Raw genomic sequence first — 25,787 nt, 5'->3', positions numbered from 1 at the left:
TTAGATTATGAACTATACCCAGGTTATGATAACTTTTGTTTCATTCAACACTAGTGCTGTTTACATAGAAGAAAAATGACACAATTCAAAGGGAGTGAAGGTTTCTGTACTTATGAATTTTTCTAGTTTATTCTAGTTAATCTGAAAGATAAACTTCAAGCACAGAGTTAAATACAGAAAGCTAGGCAGAGCAATTTCTTTATTTTTCAACAAGTTGCCACAATGCTTGAGCCCATGTATTCTTTCAAGAAATCTTTTATGATAGAGTGCTCATCTAGAATCACTAAGTGCTCCAAAATTTCAAATGATGCAATTTTATTTAACCATTTTCATTTCAAAGAAATTGACCACTGCTTACTTCCAGTTCGTCCCTTATCCAAGACTGGAATATGGGATTGTAACGAGGAAGGATCAGCTCCTCTCCTCTTATAGGTCTTGGTGACTTTATCAACATCAGGCTGTTTTCTGGTCATTTCCTCCATGAAGGTCTGAAATGAAAGAAATGATGTCAATTAAATAAAAGTACATTAGATTAAATTATCATTAGGAATGAACAAAAAACAAGGGTCAAAGAGCCAGGCTATTATTTCTGAAGAAGAATAAATTACCATGCCTTACCTTTAAGTGAAAAAAATATCTAAATTGGCATAAGAAAGCATTTACTAATGTTCAAAGAATGCAAAGTGTTATAGCCAGCAAATACAATAAATTAAAAACAAAAATAATTTGTTGTAGTTCAAAGGCCAAATATAGGAGCAGTGTGAATGAAATAACCTATCTGTTCACCAACCAAGTTAAAGCTTTCAAGTTCTTCCACGAGAATTTTTTTTCCCCCATAAGAATTTGTATTGAGCATTTGTCCTAAGGAACACCCCAACTAACTGGTTTCTTTGAGGCACATTTCACCTACACATTTGGAAGACTTAAGTTGCCTGTGATATATAGTGATAGTATCCACATTAACTGTAGATGTATTAAAGTCATAAGCAAGCTATTTAAAGGAGGGTGAAAGTGAACCGAGTAAAGATATATTACAGTTACATTTCTTGTCACTTCTCTCAGGCTTATTATTATTACTGACTAAATATTCTAATATCTGGAATATGTGGCAAAGGCTTGAGGTAAGGCAGAGACTGATAAAAAGTGATGAGGAAAAGGCAAGGCAGACAAGAGTGAAAAGGGGAAGTAAAACACATTTCTGGAATATTTATCACATTGGAAAGCTCCACTTGAATACCTCTGATACCAAAGAACACGACTTGAAACACTTAGGATCATTCCACATGTTGATACCTCAGATTTTCACCAAGATATATATAATAATGGCAATGTTGACAGCTGAACCCATTGGCTGACATTCAGTGTTTCTCCTGTAAATGCTATCAACTAAACAAGCTATAAATCAGTGAGTGTGATGCCCATCCTTTTTGCAATTAAAACAAGTGAGATGTACAGAAGAAATAATTTTTCAAAGACAATGCATTCCTTTTAGATGTGATATATTTGGAGATTTGATGGTCATCTTGGGAGATGGATAAAATGCCAAATAAAACAAGTACCAGTTAAAGCCAAGGATTTGAGTGAAACTGCCAAAAGATAGAGCAGACTGAAAGGAATAGAGGACTGAGGAAAAGATGCAGGAGAAAGAAGAGCTGGCACTGGGAAGACAAAGGTGGTGCAGGAACCACTGTGAGACAGTGTCACCTGGGAATAACTTCACAAAAAGCAAAGAAAAAAGGCTTTGCAGAAGTCCAGTGGGTAGCTGTGAAGAGGAGTTTTAGGCCCAGCTGACTGGAGCTGTGGAGTATGTGCTTAAAGAAGTGAAGGCAACAATCACAAAGCAATCTTTTAAGATGCATCACAGGAAAAGGAAGAAAACAGTGGAGGTGATGACTACCAGGGGTTAGGATTAAATTTATTTTACCTGGTGTTCTGCAATGAGGGCTTTCACCTCTTCAATCTCCTGGGGGATGACTTCTTTATCCTTATCACTTAGTGTTGTTTCGGCCCATTGCAACCAAGCCAGCAAAGCTTCCAACAATTCCTGTTTAGCAATGAGCCCAGCCAGGGCACTTGCCAATCTTTGCTGATGTTGCTTTGCCCAGGCCAGCACCTGTTGGAGAAACAGAAATTTCTTCCAACTTAGTGAATAATTATATTGATATACAATAAACACCTTTTTAATGAAAATAAGGATAACTCTGAGGTAAACCCAAAATGCTTCCAATCTTTCTAGTCCCCTTTGGTGGCATGAAGACCCAGCCCAAGGAGGTTAATGGGAGCTCTCTAGAATGTTTGTCATCTTTGGCAGTTTAAACCTGTCTATCAATCACCTAGGCTTTCTTTTGCTTTCTAATTTAAGTGCAAATATGCATTCTCTGAAGGATCAAATATGCTTATTCCATGTAGTACTAAGTGGAAATAAAAAATAGTTAAGGGCTGAAGATGCAACTCAGTGGTAGAGAGCTTGCTTAGCACATGCAATCCCTAAGTCCAATCCCCACTACCACCACCGCCCACCCCCAAAAAGGTGAGAACTGAAGTAGAGTTAATTTACACTATACTAATTATTTAAGTTAATTTAAATTATACTAATTCACTTCACAAGTATATATTGTTCTGAATCCTGGAAGTGAGAAAAAATGTTTTCCAATGAACCAAATATCAGCCTCTTAAGGTTGTGGGGACATATCTGCAAATTCCTTTAACTTTTAAAAGAAAATTGATTTTCAGAAACTCATAGTGCACAAAAGAAAGCATTTTAAGGAATAATTTCCATGGGGAGGCCTCACTTTCCCATGCTGGCAACTGCATCTTAATAGCTGAAATTTCCCACACCCTCAAATCTCTGAGCTACTGTTCCTGTGAAGATATCTGAAACATACTGACCTCCTCGAACCTGGCCCGGATGATTGTTATCCAGTGCTTAATGGTGGTGATGGAGTCAGGGTGGCAAATGGCCAAAACAGCATCACCCATACTGGTGGCTTTATTTAATTCAGCTCTTTTTTCTTCTAGTTTCTTCATGAATTCCTACAACAGAAACAGAGACTTCAGTTAGCTGTTGGCACTAGATGAAAACAAAACTCTGCTGCTGTTTATTTACTGTCAGGGTTAAACAAATAAACAGGAACTTCAATTGTTTATTCACAGTTGGAAATAATCCACTAATTAGAGAAGAAAGGGGGGAAATGATAAATTAAGTATTTTCTAACATGTATGTCAAAATATAAGTACAAGATAATATGTCATGCTTTTTTTGACAATGTGCTCTGATAACATGACCTACCCTTTTCATATCCTAACCTACTTTAAAAAATATTTTAATTTTCCCCAATAGAGTCCTTAAATGAAAGAGTAAAAAAAAATAACTTAGTAGGAAGAGAAAACCATAGGTCAATAATAACTGTACTTCCTGAGGAAACCAGAGAGATCACACACTTCTAATTACTCTGTGCCCTCGAAGAGCTCCAAACCAGATGGGAGGGACCACTCCCTGCCACACTGTGCTCTTCGGATCTAGTCTCAGGGTTACCTTAGTGGTTGGTACTCACATGGGAAAACTTGACATTTTTAGAAATTGGATTATACTAAGAAGTCTTTAGTCCTGTGCCAAGAAATTAAATTACACAATCTGTTTTTCTTTGGTAAATGTGGAAAGGGAAGCAGTGAAAATGAACAAGAATGAATAATGTTACTGTAAAATAGTATTACTAATAAACACTTCATAAACTTACAGGTAATTCCATGCCATTTATTTAAAGATTTAGTTAAAACTATTATAAAATAATCTGTTGTAAAAAAAACACTCCCCCTGCTCTGGTGACTTGCTTACTAGTCCTAATGTGAGGGCAGCGATACCAACAGGTGCCCAGCAGATACTGCTACTCTGACACCCAAACCCTAGTACATTAGTGGACCTCAGTGCTGGTTGGTGGTCAGCTCACAGCAATATAATACAACCTAGATTTTTAAATATTGAGCTGAATCAAAAATTTATAATAAATTTGATGTAGTTGTCCTATTCTTTAAGTTAAGCCTCCAGATAATGTTGTACAAGTCTAGTGTACTTTTATTAATGACAAGGCAATATTTCATTGCTACAGGTTAGCCAACTCCTCTTTGAGAAAGGGTATTAATTATAAGGAGTCTCTTATAGATGATGTAATCCATGTTAAAGTGGAATGAATGATGATATAGTTCCACCCTGACCTTGAAAGGTAAGATTATTTAGTGGTGTTAAAAAGATCCTTTAAAGTTAATAGGAAATGCTGACATCAACACTGCTTTGAGTATTTGCACTGCAAAGTCCTGACTTAATGAGTCAAAGGTTAAAAAACATCTGTTAAGAGCAATCTGGACCATTCTCTTAAGAATCTTGTTAACTCCATGCATCGACATGGGAAAGATCTTGGCTTGAAAATTCAATGGCTGGATTTTAACTTGGTTAGTTATTCAACCATCTATTTACTTAGGAATTTCATTTCTTAAATTTATAATTTAAAAAATATAAATATACAATCCCAGCACTTACTTAATATGTTCTACAAAAAATTTTAAAAGGTTCTTGATTAAAAACAGAAGTCAGAGAGGCTTAAAAATAAAATTTAAAGACTTTAAATTTTATCTGTATACGGGGTAATAATGGAAGTTCATAACCATTCTGAATCAAATTGTGAAACATGATATATTAAGAAAGATGAATTGTTTTGAAAGACCAACAATAAAAAAATAAAAAAAAGACTTTAAATTTTACTAAATTACTTGTCTTATTTATAAACATCCAAATTATTGATTTGTAATTCTACTGGTATAATTTTATGAATGCCAAACTGCTCTTTGAGGAAGTTTCATTCTTAAAATCTACATAAAAGTGCAGTACAATGAACTAATTTGGGTAGGAAGCCAAATAACTCCCTAAAAAGATCAATGTGCTTCTTACAAGGCATGAAACACAGTGACTAATTCTAGAGTTACCACTTTCACTAATGAGGAAACAAAAAGACAGCTGCACATGTATGAATGTATGTGTATGGAGACACAGGTACATAAGCAAAGGATGGAGACACAATCTCAAATGTACCAGATGTTTATTAATTCTCAGGAAGGAAAATATTCATGTACTTGATATTTGTAATCCTGAGCCTACTTTATTTGATTTTTTCTCATTTAGTTTTAGTTTTACTGAACATTTAGAAATTACTCACTTTATGTTGATCAATGAGAGTCCGGAGAGCATCCTCATCATCTGGGAGAACACCATGGAAACGCAGGGTTTGCTCTGCCTCGGCCAGCCATTCCAAGAGGGCATGTACCACAGAGTGAAATTCTTCTGCCTAACGGTTCAGACAGACACACATACAGACAGACACACCAAGCAAGATTTCCAAATGTCTGTTAGTAAAATTTGCAGAATTGTACAGTAGATTCTTCCCCTCAATGAAAAAACAAGTCTTAAATTTAAATAGATTAATTATGTACATTACTCCCATTAAAGAGATAAAGATACCTTGTGCTGCATTTTACAAATATAAGAAAATATCTCATATACCAATGAGGCCTATATGAAGAATAATTCACCAATTTCACAACTTGGTTTTAAATGAATGGCAGTCCATTGTACGTTCAAGCTGAAAAAATTACTCAAGCAGCACTTTGAGCTGAAGATTAGTAAACCTCCCTTTGCAATTAATTTAAAGTCTTGAGAGAGGGCAGAGGAGAGGTCAAGGCAATGAGGCTACTAGACTGTCCATATTGAGAACAGAGGATCCTCACAGTTATTTACTAGAGCCATTTTTGTTGAGGTTTCAATACTTTTCTCATAACACCCAGTTATTATCTGCATGGTTTTTACCTGACGCAGAGCTGCTTCTAATCTTGTCTGCTTTGATATAGACAGGGCACACACAGTCTCCCAGCGCGTGCTTAATTCCTGCATCTGGACCTTGACCCAGGAGGAGTCATCCCGGCTGCCTTCTATGAGCTCTCGGGCTGAGCGCTTCAGTGCCTGCACACTGCTGGTCCTCTTCCCCAGTTCTTTTTGGAAAACCTGAGAAGAGCAAATTTTGTAAATTAATTTTAAAGCCTCAACAGTAACATGGGCTATCTGAAACATGTGCATAAAACAATACATACAGACACATAAGACTCACAGTTCAATAACCATATTTTTGACAAATCTTCAGAGGTTAAGAAATGACCAACTGCTTGTAGTTGAGCACCAAGAATGCAGTCTTATTTTTTTAATATTTTCTTTTTAGTTGTAGTTGGACATAATACCTTTATTTTATTTATTTATTTTTATGTGGTGCTGAGGTTTGAACCCAGGGCCTCACATGTGTAAGGTGAGTGCTCTACCGATATGCCACAATCCCAGCTCGGAGAATGCAGTCTTATATTTGTTTAATCTTGTAATATTTTTATGAGGGAAAAAAGATATGCATGCCTTGTTTTTTAAAATAAGTCACTGGATTTAAATAATGGCAGTCAGGCTTTACTTCAATTAAACACACAGATGCATCAAATTTCTTTTTTCAATGATTCTTTTGATAGGCTGTCCCAATTCCTCCCAAATTATTAGTGTGACTGCCACATGCATGCTAGCCACTGCATTACTCAGGGGACACAATGAAGAGACAAATGAATGACTAAGCAAGCAGTCCTGATGAACATCATGGAGGTCTCCAAGATAATGATAGAGAATCCACAGGGAGTTGGCAAGTAGTCTTTTTTTGTTTCTTTTTTATAGAGCAACTTTGTCTTCATGGCACCTATCCTAAATAAATTCATATTCATTCAAGATGATTCAATTTTTATTTATCATATTAGATGAAAAAGCTTTTAAGTTTTTCCCCCCCTTCCTAATTTTGATGAACTTCTATGTGCCAAGCGCTAAGTTGGTTTCTTTTGGCCCAGATTTATCTAGGAATTTCCAGGATTCTTTATTTCTGATCTAAGAGTCTGTATATAAAAGTAGAGCTTTCAAATAACCAACCTTCTGTCTCCAATAAAATTAATTTATTTTTCAAATAATCCCCCCAAATGAACATTACCATTGGGTATATCTGTGTGTTTCTATTGAGACTCAGATCAGTCACAAAAGGGAGCCCATCCAAGAATCCAAACACAGTATAGTTAATTCTTTGATTTCACTCAACCAATGTTAAATGATATGTGTCTGCAGACAGACGGTACACACATATGTACTGCACACACGCACAATCACTGAAGGGACAATAACTAAACATTCCATTTGTGATGAAACTAGTCCCAACAGTTCTGATTAGAGTTTCCAATGTACTTTTATTGAAATTTCCTGAGCCTTCCAATTGTATTACTAATGCTAAATGATTAATTCATTCTTGGTGATCTTTAACATATAAAAAAATTGGCAAGTGTCTAGGGCAGTAAATATTTAGACAGTGAGTTTATAAAAATGGCATTATGTAAAAAGTAACATTATACTATCCATTACTCACTAAATGAGTTCCAAGAAATGGAAAAGTTTGTATTAATCATGCACAAAACGTTTGTTTCAATATAAGCAAAGCAATGTAATTTTTAAGATTTGTAATTTTTGTAGGCCTTGTCAATGTTCCTTATTTATTCTTTAATTTTCTAGTATAATAAAGTCTCTTTAATGGGTATAATCATAGAATAGAAACAGAAAAGAAAAAAAATATGCCAAAGAACCAATTATGTTAAGAAGGACAGGTAAATCAAAATAGGGAAACATAAAGAGAACATTTAAAAATGTATACATTTTTTGTACCAAAAAATCACAACAGGAATTAAGTCAGAGTGCTGTAAGATATTTGTTCAGAAAGTCAACTCTAATACCATAACCATTCTATATTAGTACTGTTTCATGGTGTTTCCAAGGTTAAGCTGTATTATATCGTTTGATCATAATTTAGGAACTTACACTACTATCAGCTGGGCACTTCAAATATATCTTTGCATGACAGTTTAACGTACAGATCAGGAGATTGCAAGCAAACCAATTATCTTGAAAAAAATAATAAATCCCTCATAGCACATGCTGATGACTCATAAATTGCTATAGTTCAAGGGACAAGGTTAAAACAGCTTTTAAAAAAGAAGGGCTTTAATCATGACCCCCACGGATCATGTCACAAATCTGCACATTTATGCAATGACCTAGTTCTGGGTCACTGAACAAATGATTTTAAATTTTATTATATAATTATTTAGATGAACAACTAAAGATAGTAAAACATGCTTGAAACGGGGTTTAAAGCACAAAAACAAAAGTATTTCACCAATAACTCAAGTAATTTTCCCCTATCACCTTTTTGGTTTTCGTTTTGGTACATGCCAGGTAAGTGCTTTACTACTAAACAACATTCCCAGTGCTCCCCTGCACTTTTTTAGTTGGCTTCCTGATTTCTGCTCAGAAGTACACAAATTTTAACAATAGTGTTGTACTATGACACAGTCTCCTGATTTTAAAGGGCTAATTTAAGTGGTACACACCCCTCTAGACTCAAAATAAGCAAATGAGATAAAATGCCCCAGAAAATACCTTGTGATTATCGATTAGATTCATCACTAAATCAATGTCTCCATGAACGGGCTGGTCTTCTGCCAGCTGGGGTTCAACCCTATACAACCAATCGATGAGGGCCTGCAGGGCATCTGTGAATTGTCCAGAAAATAGCAATGCTTCCTCCAATTTGTTCTGTCTGGGGAAAAAGGGTAGAAAAATTACTCTGAGAACAGAAGAGCTGCCTTAACATGTCTGAACATATGAAGTTCATTTATGCAGGGTGAGTGGTATTCAAGAGAAGAGACAATACATAGGTATTTACTGCTGTTTCTTTACTTTCCATAGAACATAAAAATTAAAAAAAGTTATAAAAGTTTTGTTATTACTTAAATATTCCTGACATCTGTTCCAGGAAAATTCCATTACCATAAACTTTGGAAATTTTTTGATTTTTTGAGTTTCTTCCTAAAAACATGCCTTCAAAATTTAAAAAAAGATTTTTTAAAAATTTGCTTTAGGTGGTCAGACAATAAACGTGACTGTTTTAGTATGCTGTTTTATGAATTTAAATACATGTACAGATTCATATTACCATCACCATAATCAAGATACCATTTCACCATCCCCAAGCCCCTCATGCTCTTTCCTTATAGTCACACCCTGCCCTGGCATTCACTGCTCTGTTCCTCATCACTGTAACTTTTTGCCCTTTCAGAAATGTTAGAACAAAATCATTTATATGACATTGCAAAAATTATGTCCTTTTGAGATGGAAGAAGATAAAAAAACTAATAAAAACTTATTGTGAAGTTCTGTAGAACTGAATAATCTTTATTATTATTAAGACTTGAATTTTGCCAAACAAACCTTTTGGAAATAAAAAAGTGAAAGGAAAACATAACATTTGTTAATTTACGAGTTGTTTGAAACAGGAACACTTTCTAAAAATCATGTACAGAAATTTTATTTAAAAAATATACATCAAAAAGCAAAGAACATAATATTCACATAAAAGATGCCATTCATCCCTGAAAAAGTATGTGCATGCACACACACACACACACACACACACACACACACACACACAATTTGTATGTACATATGTAAAAGGGCAAAAATCTGCTAAAGGAGATCAGAAGGAAAATTCCAACAAAAAAAAACCCTAAATTTTCAGGGGCCCTTATTTAATCTGGATACAGTTGAGGATTCCCTGATCCAAAAATCTAAAATCCAAAAATGTTTCACAATCTGAAACTTTGTGAGGAATAATGCAATGCCACATATAGAAAATTCTATACCATGACACTTTATGGCAGGCTCAATATTATTACAAAACATTACATCAGGCTATGTGTATAAGGTATATATGAACCAAAGAATTTCATGTCTAGATTTGGGTCCCATCCCCAAGATATCTCATTCTTTAAATGCAAATATTCCAACATCTAAAAAACTTCTTAAGTACTTCAAATATGGTATACTCAACCCTTTTGGCAAAAATAACTAAAACTAAGGCTCAACAGAAAGCTTAAAAACATTTACAAGATATTTGAACTCTTGTACTTTGTACTTAAGTACTCAAAATTTTTGAAATAAGTCTTGTACCTTCACAAAAGTGTAATGAGAAAGAGGGAGACTGGAAAGGGGTAAATGGAGGCTGAAGAGAATGCTGGGGCCAGATCAGTAGTGCCTTGCTTGCCACATTAAGGAGCCTATGTCTCATCCACATGCAACAGCAAGGCTCTGAAGGGCATGAAGCAGGAATGATAAGATCCCATTGCATTTAAATAAAAAAATCATCCTAAGTAGCTCCATGGAGGTTAGATGAAAGGAGGGATAAACCAGGTTTGGGGAGACCAGTCAGAGCAGTTTGTGTAGTCAAGTGTGAGATGACAGAGACTGGGGAAGGTATCTTTTTTTTTTTTCCTTCTAATGAGTAGTTAAAAATAAATAAGAATGAACAGCAAAGGCTTCTCAGAACAGGTGCTCTGTGAATGGATATTTAGGACAAGCAGATGTTCCCTAGGCAAAGAAGTTATCTAAGGTCCCTATAATGTCCCTGCAAAGAACCACTAACTTCTATTTGAGGGAGGTCTACAAAGTAACCAAACTGCCTAAAGGACATCCTACTTTCTTTTTTGAATTTATATGATTGCAGAATGCATTACAATTATTATTACACATATAGAGCACAATTTTTCATATCTCTGGTTGTATACAAAGTATAGTCACCAATTCTTGTCTCTATACATATACTTTGGATAATAATGTCCATCACATTCCACCATCATTTCTAACCCCATGTTCTCTCCCTTCTCCTCCCATCCCTCTGCCAAGTACAAGCAAGGCACTACTGATTTGGCCCCAGTATTCTAGAGTTCGTCTATTCCTTCCATGCTCCCCCTCCCTACCCCACTATGAATCAGCCTTCTTATATCAAAGAAAACATTTGGCATTTGATTTTTCGGAGATTGGTTAACTTTACTTAGCATTATCTTCTCCAACTCCATCCATTTACCTGAAAATGCCATGATTTTATTCTCTTTTACTGATGAGTAATATTCCATTGTGTATATATGCCACATTTTTTAATCCATTAATCTACTGAAGGACATCTAGGTTGGTTCCATAGTTTAACTATTGTGAATTGTGCTGCTATAAACACTGATATGGCTGTGTCCCTGTACAATGTTGTTTTTAAGTCCTTTGGGTATAGACCAAGGAGAGGGATAGCTGGGTCAAATGGTGGTTCCACTCCCAATTTTCCAAGAAATCTCCATACTGCTTTCCATAGTGGCTGCACCAATTTGCAGCCCTACCCGCAATGTATGAGTGTACCTTTTTCCCTATATCCTCACCAACACTTATTGTTGTTTGTGTTCATAATAGTTGCCATTCTGCCTGGAGTGAGATGAAATCTTAGAGTAGTTTTGATTTGCATTTTTTAATTGCTAGCAATGATGAACATTTTTTCATATATTTGTTGACTGATTGTACATCATCTTCTGAGAAGTGTCTGTTTAGGCCCTTGGCCCATTTATTGATTGGGTTATTTGTTTTTTTGGTGTTTAGATTTTTGAGTTCTTTATATAGCCTAGAGATTAGTGCTTTCTATGATGAAGGGTAAAGTTTTGCTCCCAAGATATAGGCTCTCTATTCACCTCACAGATAATTACAGATTTAATGCAATTCCAGTCAAAAATCTGAATGACATTCCTCATAGAAATAGAAAAAGAAATCATGAAATTCATCTGGAAAAATAAGAGATTTTTATTTTAGCAGGAAGAGTGAAGCAGGTGGCATCACTATACCAGACTTTAAGTTGTACTACAGAGCAATCATAACAAAAACAGCATGGTATTGGCACCAAAACAGATTGATAGACCAATGGTACAGAATAGAGGACACAGAGATTAACCCACAAAATTAAAATTATCTTATATTAGACAAAGGTGCCAAGAACATGCATTGGAGAAAAGATAGCCTCTTCAACAAATGGTGCTGGGAAAATTAGAAATCCATATGCAACAAAATGAAATTAAACCCCTATCTCTCACCAAGCACAAACCTCAATTCAAAATGGATCAAAGACCTAGGAATAAAATGAAAGACCCCGCATCTAATAGAAGAAAAAGTAGGCCCTAATCTCCATCATGTGGTATTAAGCCCCAACTTTCTTAATAAGACTCCTTTGGCACATGAATTAAAATCAAGAATCAATAATGGGATGGACATCCTACCTTTCCACAGATTTTCCACATATGGTATCCCACTTGTCTCTGAGTTCACTCAGCATGTTATCCAGCTTCAGGTTGTCATCAGCTAGGGTGGTTTTCTCCTTCAGAGAACGGCCAGTTCGGTTGGTGGTATCGTAGACAGAATGCTTGGCTCCAAGGGATTTCTGAAACTCCTATATATTTAACAAGAAAACAATGTGCTTTTCTACTTGGACTAATAAACAAAATAGATAAAAGGCATTAAAGAGGCATCTCTGTCAAATGGAGTCTCTGAGCTAATATGAAGGGGAAGTAAGAATGGCCCCTCTAGATTCTCGTGTTTGGGCCCATGGCTTATGCCATTCTCACCATTTAGGAAGCCTATATCCTTCCTCTCTGGCTATACAAAGCCCTATCTATGTCTTAGAACATCTACAGATTGCTCTTTCAGAATCTAATGGCTACATTGCTAACATGACATCTATACCTTGCTGCCTTTTACACGGTTAGACTTTCATGTTTGTGTATGTACACATCTCTGTGTGTGGAGGGATGAGTTATATTCTTTCTATACAGCTCAATTATAAGCATTTACAGACCAGAGGAACTGTCTTTGCAAGCCTTTCGTAATCCTTTTATACATAGTAGGTATTTTATTGCCTGTAAAAGTTATACTTTAAATGTCCTATTACAAGACAAAATAGTATATTTTTAAAATTTATTTTGAGACAGGATCTTGCTAAATGGCCCAGACAGTTGTTGAATTTGCCTGCCTCAGCCCCTGAGTAGTTGGGATTATAGGCATATATCACCAGGTTGAATTTTTTTTAAATGTAATTTTAGTTGTAGATGGACATAAAAACTTTTTATTTTACTTATTTTTGTGTGGTGCTAAGGATCAAACCCAGGGCCTTACACGTGCTAGGCCAGCACTCTACCACTGAGCTACAACCCCAGCCCCCAGGTTGTTTCTTTATATATAATATATATATATATATTATATTATATATTATATATTTGTAGCTGAACACAATTCACTTATTTATTTATTTTTATATGGTGCTGAGGATTGAACCTAAGTACCTCACACATGCTAGGCAAGTGGTCCACCACTGAGCCACAACCCCAGCCCCACAAAATGTATTTTGAGGCAACTACATCTGGAAATTTTAAAGTATTAAAATAATTATAATATCATGCGATTTCTATAGTTTATTATTCTAAATGTTATTTTTTCATGCATTCTGAACAGAATGCTTGTGTTTAGAATCACGATATTGATAAAGGCTTTCTTCACAAGGTAAACACATAATAAATATTACAGCCGAGTATTTTTAAAAGACAAAAGTCCCCAAATGATGAATAAGTACAAAAGACTTCTTTGAAAATTAATAATGGACTACTATTAATTAATGGACTACCTTGAAATGTGTCTTGAAGAAATGGCTGACTTTGGCTACAGGCAATATGGAGCAAAATAGAGAATCTGTTAGATTAGTTCTGTGCATTTTCTTTATCTGGGATTCTCTATTATGCAATATACTTTCATAACACTACAAGTCCTCCATGTTCAAATTCATAAAAGGCATTCTATCTTGAGAAACAGGCTATTGTTTTTCCATCAGAGGGGAAGGATGGAAGGTGCTGTTCACTGTCACTGTGCTTCCAAGATTGGATGTGGCAGCTTCCCAGCTGCCAGCAGAACAAGCCATCATAAGTCCTCACTCAGCCAAGAACAGATGTTCAATGTGTTTCCTCCAGGCATCCTCTGGTCGTGACCCTGTGAGCCTAGCCCGCCTGGGTGAAAATGATGGCTAGAATTTTCTGATGATGAACCTGACACTGCTCCCAATTTTTCCAGCCTTTTAAAGTTATCGTGTTTTAAGCAGTGATTTATCGGTAGATGCCTAAAACTGTAAAACTGTTTGCAAGAAACCAACTCTCCTTTTACCCACATCCTCACTCTCACGGTTGGTGATCACTTTACAAACAGAACTGTAAACAGACACAAATGCAAGAGTTGGGTAGCAGGGTATGTGAAAATCGAAATGCCAATGCCAACATTCAAACCACTACAAATTCTTTATGTGTTTTAGACTGCAGAGGAAGTCTAGTTTTATTTTATTTATTTTCTTTTTGGTAATGCTGGCCATCAAACTTAGGATCTTGCATGTGCTAAGCAAGTGCTCTACCACTGAGTCACATCCTTAACTCCCAGTTTTAATTTTGTATTTTTTTAAGCAATTAACTCTTGAATCATTAATATACAGTCACTAAAAGTAAAGACATTATTGCTGCCTGACTCACATCAAATGCAATTGGTTTTAAATTTGACATAGGTTCATACTGGGTGGGCTTTTTTCCTCTAGTGATGAATAAATACATAATCAAGTAAGAATCTAGATGTGATATTGAAATACATAATGATGTATTGCACAATATGCTTTTCTAATGACAGACCCACCTTATGCTGTGCAAGCTGTGTTTTTATTTTATCTGGATCATTGGCAATTTCCAGTTCAGAATCCAAACACTTTTCTGACTCTTCCAGCCATTCCATTAGTTTAGTCCAAGCTTCATGGAACTGTAAAAGAAATTCACATCTTTGTCCAGAAATTTTTGAATATACTGTATTTGATATCTAGCATATTTTAAAATAGAAATTAATATTAATGGACATATTGAATATCATTCATTCAAAAATTCCCTTGAAGAAGAAAAAAGTAAAGCTTTCTCTAGAAAATTACAAAATGTCTGGACAGTGCTTGGCATTTATGTTTGTACCCCATGGTAATTTTGTTGTAACCCATTCAACACATGGATATGAACAGAAATAGGAAGAGACCCAGTTAAGGAGCTCCAGGGAGAACTTCCTTTTTTCTTGCTCTTTATTTTTGCTCAATAATTAACACAGATTCTCAGAAAATGTTGTTTGGTCTTTATATTGTGTTGTAGTCCACTGTGGTCTCTTGACACATGTGGATTTACTTCTAAGGTGTTTAATTTCTTTTTTTAATATTTATTTTTTAGTTGTAGTTGGACACAATACCTTTATTTTATTTATTTGTTTTTATATGGTGCTGAGGATTGAACCCAGGGCCTTGCACATTCTAGGTGAGCGCTGCTCTACTGCTGAGCCACAACCCCAGTCCCAGGTGTTAAACTTCTAATGTGTTAAGAAAAAGGAAGGAAAGTGGAGGAGGAAGAATAAAGCTTGGAAATTGGTTTTTAAAAGTAACAAGAACAAAAAGGCATTGTATTCCTACTAACCATAAAGAGAATTCCACATCTTCATTTGTGCTAACAAAATTCTCATATTAATGCCTGTGTCTCACATACTGGTTTTATATGTACAAGCACGCACAATACTTCAGTTCTAACAAAATATAATTCTCACACTCTGGAGCTACATATTTGTGGTTTCAGCCAAGGTCTCTACTCTATCATATAGAAGAATTAGTAGGTTCTAATTTTAGATACCAAATTGTGAAACTGGTTATAAATTATTTCTTATAATAAACTAAAATGAACTTATACATAACAAAACTAAAGTAATCAACATAAAAGACTTGTCTACCAAAGAATATTAATAATGAAATAACAAAAAGACATTTATCAACATGAGCACAATCCAGGCACAGAACCACAAAGCTTCAGGGCCCACAAGAGATTATCTCATTACAAATCTGCTCTCTCTGCACATCCCTCCCAAAACTCTAATCAATTTAAACATGGAAAAAGAAAAAAGCCAAGCAGAAAGGCACATGAAATGCCAAAGTCAGAGAATTATGATCTACATTAGAGCCAAAAACTGAGATAGAATAAAAAAGAAGGAAATTAAAGAAACAGCTAGTTAAGGTGTTAGGTAGTTTGAGAATAAATAACATAGGTTGCAACAGCTGGATGCTAAGTTCACTAATATAAACCATAGTTTCTAAGGAGGGTTCTGCTTTCAAAGCTATTTTTAAGCCATATAAATAGAGGGAATGCTATCCATTTCCAGTGAAACAGTGGAAAATGTTTATGAAGTGAGTTAAATGAAATGAAACCAGGAAATTGATTAAGTGAAGAATGAAGAAAGAGGATGAGTAACTGGCTATTGGTACCAAAAAACCTTTGTAAATGAGAAGTTCCAAAATCAAGAAATACCTGTACTACAGGTGGCAATGTGCCACATACTACAGAGAAAAAAAAAAGTTAGGCTCAGAATTAATATTTTTAAAAAATTTTTTAGTTGTTTATGGGCCTTTATTTATTAATTTATATGTAGTGCTGAGAATCGAATCCAGTGCCTCACCCTGGTAGGCAAGTGTTCTACCACTGAGCCACAACCTCAACCCAAATTATTATAGTTTTGAAGAAACATTAGAAACTAACTCTGTTCCAAAGGCTTCTTTTTAGCACTGGACAAGTCATATCTCTCACTCAAAAAGAAACATATAGCATGTAATTCTCTAATGCAATCTGCCATTTCTAAAACTTTAAAAAAATTATCCTGATAGCTATAAACAATGAAACACTTGATTCCCATGACACTGTTATATCATGTAACTGAGCTTGCCTTAGGAAGACTGCCTTAGGAAGTACTTGGAAGTTAGTAGTAAAATAAAGTATGATCCCTTGCTCTAAATATGAGAGCGGAGACTGAAAAATGAAGGAAAAATCAACAAACACAATAACAAGATTTGGAGCTTCTTTTTGAGCTTTAATGATAATGGTCAAGGTATAATCAGTCTTTCAGGGCCAGGTCAAAAAATGATGTCAACATGCAAAAATAGGCCATAGTCTTTTCAGGAAATAAACAACGTGGCTTCTGATCGCCACACCTTACACTGCCCGCAATAAAAAGAACTTTAATAACATACATTTCAGTAGTTAGAACTGATCCAGTGCCAAATTCAGAGAATTTCTGTAAAGGTTTATTACCTGCTTGGCCCTCTTCCTTGCTTCATCCAAAGATCTTCCTCTTTCTACTAACCGTTGAACCACTTTTTCCCATCGACTTTGAACACTGATGAGTAGATTCTTAATTAGGACAACATCTTGTTTCTGACTAAAATACTTCAGGTGGGTTCCAGTTTTGTCCAGTTCTATTATCTGCTCTCGGTGAGAATTTACTTCATTGGCAAAAACCTTTCCCCCAGAAAAAAGGACAAAATTAGAAACAGGAGAAAAATGCTTCTGGTGTCGTAAAGCTCAAATTGTTTTAATGGTCAACAGAAGGTTTTCAAGCACCAAATTCATACTTTTCCCATGAAAAGAGCCCAGCGTCTGAAAGGAGAATGCTGTCCATTTGAGTCACTACATACCTTGTGCTCATCAATTTGAAACAAGACTGTGTCCAAGATAAGACTTGGCCGAGAAGCTACATTTAGGGTCTGTTCAGCCTGGGTGAGCCAGTTGATGAAGTCTTGGAGGGAATTATGGAACTCCATTGCCAAGTTGAGGGCCTCTTCCAGTTTAGTCTGTGAAGGCAGATTATTTAGTGTTTGATGCCTAAGGGTTTGGGTTATATTGTTGGTTTGTTTTAGGTTAATCATTCTTTGCAGATTCCTTTCCCTTCCACACTTTATGAATACAGTATCCATATTAACCACTCAGATTACTTTTTTATAATGGGACTTCACTAAAATACTAGCAAATCAAACTTCTTTATTAATTCCATCTAGTAAGAAGTATTTTCCCACAGCTAGAAAATATTTAATATACATTAAACTGTGCTAATGGACAATTTTCTGATAGCATTACTCCCAGCATTACAGATTTCTTAGATTGTTGTTCTGAAATTTCTAAAAAGTGACAAAAAATTCATAATTTAACATAAATCGTAATCACTTTTGGATCAAATTTTTATGTAAATGCTCATAAAATCCAAGTAGAATCTCTTGCTCTTTCTTTGTTTCATGGGTGTGATTAGAATTTGAGAGTTTGATAATATTTAAAAATATCCCTGAATGACACTTGAGCTGTGATATGTTTTTATCTGTATTGTATAGATACCTCTTTATTCTCTTGTCAGCATACTAGGTTCAACTGATGCCATGGAACCCCATGCATACAGAATCCTTTTTAAATGTGAATTACAAAAAATTCTACTCTTGATAGTTCTAACTCAGAAATAAGGCAAAATCCATGCAATAAATCAACTAAAACATTGGTTCTATTATTTTAATCAAAGTACATACTTTCCTTTCATTGAGTTTGGTTTCCACTGATTCCCATTTTTCTTTCAAGTTATTTATGTCTTGGTCAATATTTGTCTCTGCAGATTCGGGGCATCTTGCAAGCATCTGCTGGCCTTTCTGCATCAGACTCTTATATGTTTCCTCTTTAACATCAAAGGCAGCACAGACTTCCTAAATTGAGATACCTTGAAGTTATATGACTTTAAAGAAAATAAAATCTAAGAATTCTATCTTTCCAAGATCAACAATCCCAAACCCCTCAACAAATATTCATTCCTCTGGCATAAAGAACAATCATGACACGCAGTTAAACTTTTTTCTATATTGAAATAATACCAAAACCTACAGCTATATCCAGTCTACTGAGAAATCTCAGAAATGGTGCTATTATTATCAATGCATTCTGCATGCCAAAGTTTGAAGCAATGGTTTTCATGTTGTCAAGAAATATTTCACAGGCTGGGATTGTATCTCAGTGCAGAGTGCTCACCTAGCATGTATGAGGCACTGGGTTAGATCCTCAGCACCGCATAAAAACAAATAAATAAAACAAAGTTATTGTGTCCAAAAAAACTAATATATGTATATGTGTATATATATATATATATATATATATATATATATATATATACACACATATATATATATATATTTTAAAAGAAAGGTTTTACTAGCCAGGCACAGTGATGTGCACCTTTAGTCCCAGCTACTTGGGAGTCTGAGACAAGAGGATGGCAAGTTGGGAGCCAGTCTCAGAAACTTAGTGAGACCCTGTCTCAAAATAAAAAATAAAAAGGGCTGGGGTGGAACTCAGAGGTAGTGCACCCCTGGGTTCCGTCCCCAGTACAAAAGGGGAGAGGGGAGACACACAAGTATCTTCTTTTAACAAGAACAAGAACATATTTTCCAGCCTTCCGTGGTACTAGGTGAGAATATCATGCTTATTAAATAAACTTTAGATAGGGCAAAGGGTAAAGGAAAGGTACGGGAAGGGAGTGGGGAATAGGAGTAGGAAAGATGGTGGAATACAATGGTCATCAATACTCTAAGTACATGTATGAAGACACGAACAATGTGACTCTACTTTGTGTACAAATAGAGATATGAAAAATTGTGCTCTATATGTGTAATATAAATTGTAATGCATTCTGTTGACATATATAACAAATTAAAATAGAAAAAAACAATAATCTTGTATATTCTGATTTATTTTGGAGATTTTTCTTTATACTTCAAGGCCCAACAGTTTAAAATCTGTACAGGATTATAACATTATCCATTTGAGCTTATCAATTTGGGGGGAAATGTTGGCTTCTAAAAAATAACTTGACTTCTAAAACCTCATGTGCTGACACATTAATCTTTGAAATAAAGAATAGGTTCTGACTTAAAATTTTTAATCGATAACTGGTATTGTTTCTTACACACAATAATCTCTGCTATAAAATCATGTATCTTTTAAAGCCTTTTCTTATTTTATATAATATAACACCAGGGCCCACAAAAATGGTTAATCTGTTAATCTGAGACTAGAGCTGTAAGAAATCTGAACGTACCATATGGGCATTAAGTTGCTCCCTGGCCGTTTCGGGTAAACCTCCCAGAGGTTTGGATGCCAGCAGATGACGCTCTGTGTCAGTAAGCCACTGCTGTAAATCCTCGATTTCGCCATGGAACCCTTTGGCCTGCAGTGATAGGTAAGTTTTAAGTTTGAGCCACAAACACTGTCACTTTCACAGCAGAAAATAGATTCAAACAGTCCCAGCCTGCCAAGCCTCTGTCTGCATTCCCATTAAATCTGCCTGGCCCCTCAACTCAGCAGGTAAGAGTATTATGCTAAGAACTGAAGAGTGCCTTCTTCTTTACTCTGTTCTTTATCCACACTCATTTCTACTACTCTCCTTAAAGTATAAAAATTAAACAGAAGTCTGTGAACTAATGAAAGAAATCCATGCTATTTTGGTCTTGAACACTACAGACTAAATTTCAGTATTTAGTCTCTTTATTCACCTGACGTAAGGCACCATCCAGCTGCTGCTTCCTTTTTTCTGTTTTTTCCAGAACATTTTGCCAGCGTTGATTTAAAACTTCAAGCTTGTGCTGAAGATTGCTTGCTTCTTCTCCTGCACTTGATTCAATTAGATCATTTCCTGCTTTATTAACCGCTTCCACTGTGGACTGATGGGCTAATACGTCATTTTGAAGCACCTGAAAATATTAAGAAAACATCATGTTTGCCAGTGGTAACACACTGACACCACTTTTAACATAATTGTATTTTCTGTTTATGAGACATTCTGAAACAAAAACCTCAAAGCAGAGATTAATGTGAGGTTTTAAAGTGATGGAATTCATTTCACTTTATAGCTTTCCTAGATATAATTTTAGTCTACCAACACTGCTTGAAATAATTGTGTAAGGACACCTTGCCAGTTCTTCCCATTACAATGACCTTGCAACTGATGCACTACATATCTGGAGATTATCATGAAAGGTTCTAAATTTTTTCAATTTATTGAATCAAAATTAATTTTTATATCTTAATTACTTAATTTAGAAATATTTTTATATATTCATTTTCAAACATAAAATTATCACTTCTAAAATATAGATATTTTATAATTAGCTTTCTAAAAGGAAAGAAAGTAACCAAAGAATATTCCTTTATTTTCTCTTATTGGAGGGGCACTAGAATTAACTGCTAATTTCAAAGGAATGTAATATTGTAAGGGTCTATTATAATCCTCCCCTACGCTTACTGGCTCATAATTGGCAATGGTAAAGAAAAAGAACTTCAGCTCTCAGCCCATGTCAGATATCACACGTTTGTAGAGGAATCAAGATAGTGATTTCAGAGAAGGGCAGTAGCCATCTGAGAACACTGTTCTCTGACAGTATTCACTCATTTTCTAAGGCATCTGGTGAAGGAGTGTTTTCCAAAGGCTATAAAACCAAGTGAATAAGGAGTTATCTTTATAGAAAGCAGGTACTTTGATATGTTAATAGTAGGAATTCTTTCTCAAGATGGAAGAGTTAAATGTTCTTGTCCAAATTTAAAAGAAAATACTATAAAATGCAATCTTCTAAATGGTCCAGGTCTATAGGAGACTGCAGGAGAGGAAGGGGTGGAAACATTACCTTCCTTCCTCCAGCAACTCTGTTAGAATTCTAAATCTTCTAACTTTTGATCTTTGAGCAATGGAAAGAAAAAAGGAACCATTTTTAACTGCTCAAAAGATAGATAAACAAAACTAGAAGGTCCTTCCAGATCCCTCACCAAAACTGGATCTGTGCCTCATCTTTCCATCTCTACTATATATTTTATGTAGTTCATATCACTGATGTAGGTTACTTTTTGAAACAACTACCAGGTTAATGGAAACATAAATGCATCTATAAATTCACACTATGAAAATAAACATTTGGTTTCTATGAAGTTAATCTCATCAGTCATTTTTTGCTTTAAGCAAAGGTATAATACAGACATTAAATAATGAAGCAAGCTTCTATGTAATCACTAATTATGCAAAATAATCCTAATTTCTTAATCAGATATAGCTGGTCAATGACTATCCATTTAGACAGGACCAGGCAAAAGAGGAGAAAGAATCTAAACTAGGGAGTTGTTCGCATGGGGAAAAATATGAAAGAAGGAGAACTCAAGAAAGAATAATCAAAAACTGTATCTCATTATCTTAAATGCTATTTTTTGCATTTTACATTTATTTTTAAAATGTTAATGAAAGTAAATTATTAAATGTTTCCTCTCTGATAATCAGGAAAACTTAAAAGTTCAGCTTCAGGACTTGGAAGACACTATTAGTAAGGTAAATGCTTAAGTCTAGGAAAGACTGTGGAATGTTAGGATAAACTTTACTGTGCATTTATAAAAGTCTAGTGATTCAAGAAATAGGGAATGATCTGCTGCTAAGAATTATCAACCAGTGTCACAAAGATGACAATGACATAAAATGATTTTGCATGAGTCTCTTAAGATTAACAACTTTCATCTCATAAGCTTCAAATCAAAAAACATAAAAAACTCCTTTAAACATAAATGTTTTTAAAAACTGATTTAGAAAGGAATATGACACAAAAAGCCAGTCAAAGATAAGAGTGACAGAGACAGAATGAAAAACCACAACATAATGAGAGATGTACAGACAGAAATCATTTAGATAACCAAGCAGGGTAAGAGACATTGAGTGGAGACAGGAACCAGAGGAAAAACAAAATCTGTGTCAAAACAACAACATTTTGAATCCCTGATTTTTTTCAGGCTATGCCCAACAACTTTTAAAAATAGGTGAAGTTAACACAATAACAGGTATAATTAAGAATTTTAATCGTTCATGTTTGCCATGAAGCTCCAATAAAATTTAGCCACAAATTTCCCATCTCTGCTGTATTTGATAACAACTATACTGAACAATGAGAAAAACACTGTGATAAGAGCCTATTAAGTAGTTTAATCCTTAGTTACCAATATCAAATATGAACTTGTATTAAAATCATAACCTTGAAAAATGCATAAAGAAACATACCAAAAACTTTGATGACACTAAAAATGCATAGAAAAGAAACATAATATGTAACAATAGCTACATACGTGATGCTTAGCAAGTTCAATTTCAATGGCTTTAGGGTCTCCTCCAACAGGTTTCTGTTCACTTAGCAAGCCCTCAGTGTGCATCAGCCATGCCAAGAGCTCATCCAGAGCATGCTGGAACTGACCCAGTGCTAACAGAGCACCCTCCAGCTTGTGCTACGAGAAAGCAGAGAGAAAGAAGATCCATCTATGAATGACCCATATTTATAAAAAAAGGCAAAAATCAATTGTTTTCTTCTGCCGATAAGCACATCCCACTGAAAGCCCAATCAACATACACTGCCATATTTTTAGTTTGATCTTCTTTCTTTAAAAAATGGCATAAGCAAAAAGAGCTCTAATAAGAGAATCTGTCACTTCAAAAGTTTATTTCCATAATTTCCTGATTTTATTTTTAGTAATTATTTTACATTAATGCCTAAAATCAACAATGCTTAACTTCATAACCAAAGTCTTGGTGTTTACCTGTCTATTGATAATTCTCTCATCCAGGCTATCCCATATCAATTTCAGTTCCATTAATGGGTCTTGAACTGTGTGTTTGTCACTTTCTTCTGTTACTTTTTTCAGCAAAAGTTCTGCTTGATGGTTCAGTCTTTCCATTTCTATCTGTTGTTGATAGGCCTCTGACTTAAATTGCTATTTTAAAAAAGAAAGATACAAGGGATTTTTTTTAACACATTGGTAATTTTAAACAAACAAAAATCTGTAGTTAAATCTTTATTCCAATTCATATTTCCTATTGTAGGGAAGTGAGAAGGAATAAAAATCAAACATGGGATTAACTGATGGAAGAATACAGATAAAAAATTAAGGAAAATGTTTCCTCTTTATTCATTGTTTCTGGTGAAAAGATATTTCTATTTAAATTTTGATATTGCATTTTTGTTCTCTACAACAAAATGAATAAATATAGAAGTCTGAGCATATTCCAATATCTAATTGTACACTAAAAATGAGTTTGAAATGATAGAAAAGATGAAAATAAAATATATATTAACATATATGAAAACCAGAAAACAATGTACCTAAGAAACTCAGTATTTCTTGCTCTAAAACATACATGCATCTTGCATCCCCTGATAATTTTTTTTGTGGTTATGTTACATTCATTAATATTTAGTCATTCCTACACTTCATCCTTCGCTGACACAGAGGAACACTATTCCCTGACATGGTGCCTCTTATAATACAGACATGTAGTTAATAACCTTGGCTTTGCCAATCAACAGGTTAGAAAATGGTTGCTTGTAACAGAAAATTGTCCTGTCATAAAATATCTTCATAAAATATTTGAATCTGTAATAGTAAATAATGGCTAAGCAGTTCCTTATTTTTCTTTCAAACATATGAAAATAATAAGTAAATTACAGTGAGTACTTACTATGATCAAATTACTCAACCAACTTATTACTATAAGGAAATACTCTCATCCTCCATTCACACTAAGGACACAAAAATAGAGAAGTCAGAAAACTTTCCTGAGGTCATTTGACTAGCAAGCGGATGAACTCAAACCTAAACCTAGACAACTTGATTTCAGAGTTTTCTCTCCTAACCAGCTTACTATATGAAAACCACCTGAAATAAACACAAGGATCCAAAATAAATTCTCCTTCATCGCTGTAATTGTACATATAAAGTATATCATGTGCTTGCTATGTGACAAGGCAAAGTAAAACAAAACAAAATAATCTCAGTCTAACAATGGTAATCATAAAATTCTCAAGAAGAAAAATTTGTTTCTACGTGAAACAGTCTATCAGACTCAGATGAAAATGGCATAATTCTAAAGTCAGATAATTAATTATTTTACATCAAAATCTAAAGGACTTCGCTGATAGTGGTCTCTGTATGAACAATTAGGAAGGCAATAGCTGATTTTACTTCAGTAAATAACCACTTTGCAGAAGAATACAGAGAGGAAACAGTCCAGCCATTTTCACAGCTGGAAATTAAGAACCACAAAAGCAAGAATGACAGAGGAAAGCAGATGGAAACCAGTAAACATTTACAAAACATCTTGAAAAATTCAATTATACTATGATGTGTCCATTAATTACTCAGAACATATAAAAGAAAAAATGTTGCTGCATGTGTATTGGTGACACACTCTCCACACTTCACCATACCCCAATATGAGGATATGTGAAAGACTATACATCAAATCTTAAGAGTAATTGCTTCTGGGTACAATATATTTTAGGAAACTTAGAAAAATTGTTTTTTTTTCCTTTTAGCTTACTTGTATTATCCTACTTTCTATAATAAACAAAATAACAAGAAAATAACTAGTATATTTCCTTTTTAAATGAGCATTTAGCTACTTCTTACTCTGTGTAGGCACTATTTTAAGCCCATTTTAAAACCAAAATGTAAATATGTTTCATGTTAGGAATCTGATGACTTGAAAACTTAAAAATGTAGTGTTAGGATATGGTTCAGTGGTAGAGCATTTGCCTAGCATGCATGAGGTTGTGGGTTCAATCCCCAGCATCAGGAGAACAAAACAAAGAAAAAATGCAGAAAAGTCTTTGGTAAATGATGTGGCTGCCACACATACCCACCTTTAGCTCTTCAATCTGCTGCTTGACAGTTTCAAGGTCTGTTCCAATTGGAGACATTGAAGCTAATTTACCACCTGCAATATCGACCCAGTCAAATACTGCCTGAAAGACACATTAGTGTATATGTTAATATACTAGTATATTTGAAGGTGCTACAATATCTTCTGTATTTTAGAAAAGTCTTAACTCACCATTTTTTTT

At 34.7% G+C, this 25,787-nt stretch overlaps 1 protein-coding gene across 22 annotated transcripts in view; it reads right to left on the bottom strand.

The window, feature by feature from the left end:
• The window catches only part of Dst (dystonin), a 427,642-nt gene that overhangs the window by 16,036 nt on the left and 385,819 nt on the right, over positions 1-25,787 (bottom strand). For all 22 annotated transcript variants that reach the window (XM_021721801.3, XM_078019848.1, XM_078019847.1 and 19 more), the window contains 16 exons: positions 25,587-25,688; positions 23,485-23,658; positions 23,020-23,175; positions 20,421-20,618; positions 19,967-20,095; positions 18,411-18,581; positions 17,535-17,690; positions 17,152-17,358; positions 14,690-14,809; positions 12,250-12,419; positions 8,546-8,705; positions 5,855-6,049; positions 5,208-5,336; positions 2,890-3,033; positions 1,925-2,113; positions 359-488 (listed from right to left, as the gene is read on the bottom strand). In XM_021721801.3, coding sequence (XP_021577476.2) covers positions 359-488; positions 1,925-2,113; positions 2,890-3,033; positions 5,208-5,336; positions 5,855-6,049; positions 8,546-8,705; positions 12,250-12,419; positions 14,690-14,809; positions 17,152-17,358; positions 17,535-17,690; positions 18,411-18,581; positions 19,967-20,095; positions 20,421-20,618; positions 23,020-23,175; positions 23,485-23,658; positions 25,587-25,688 — 2,530 coding nt within the window. The remainder of the gene's footprint in view (positions 1-358; positions 489-1,924; positions 2,114-2,889; positions 3,034-5,207; positions 5,337-5,854; positions 6,050-8,545; positions 8,706-12,249; positions 12,420-14,689; positions 14,810-17,151; positions 17,359-17,534; positions 17,691-18,410; positions 18,582-19,966; positions 20,096-20,420; positions 20,619-23,019; positions 23,176-23,484; positions 23,659-25,586; positions 25,689-25,787) is intronic.

This window comes from Ictidomys tridecemlineatus, chromosome 8 (assembly GCF_052094955.1).
Source record: "Ictidomys tridecemlineatus isolate mIctTri1 chromosome 8, mIctTri1.hap1, whole genome shotgun sequence".
Classification (NCBI taxonomy): Eukaryota; Metazoa; Chordata; class Mammalia; order Rodentia; family Sciuridae; genus Ictidomys; species Ictidomys tridecemlineatus.
This window is presented reverse-complemented; position numbering and strand designations above follow the sequence as displayed.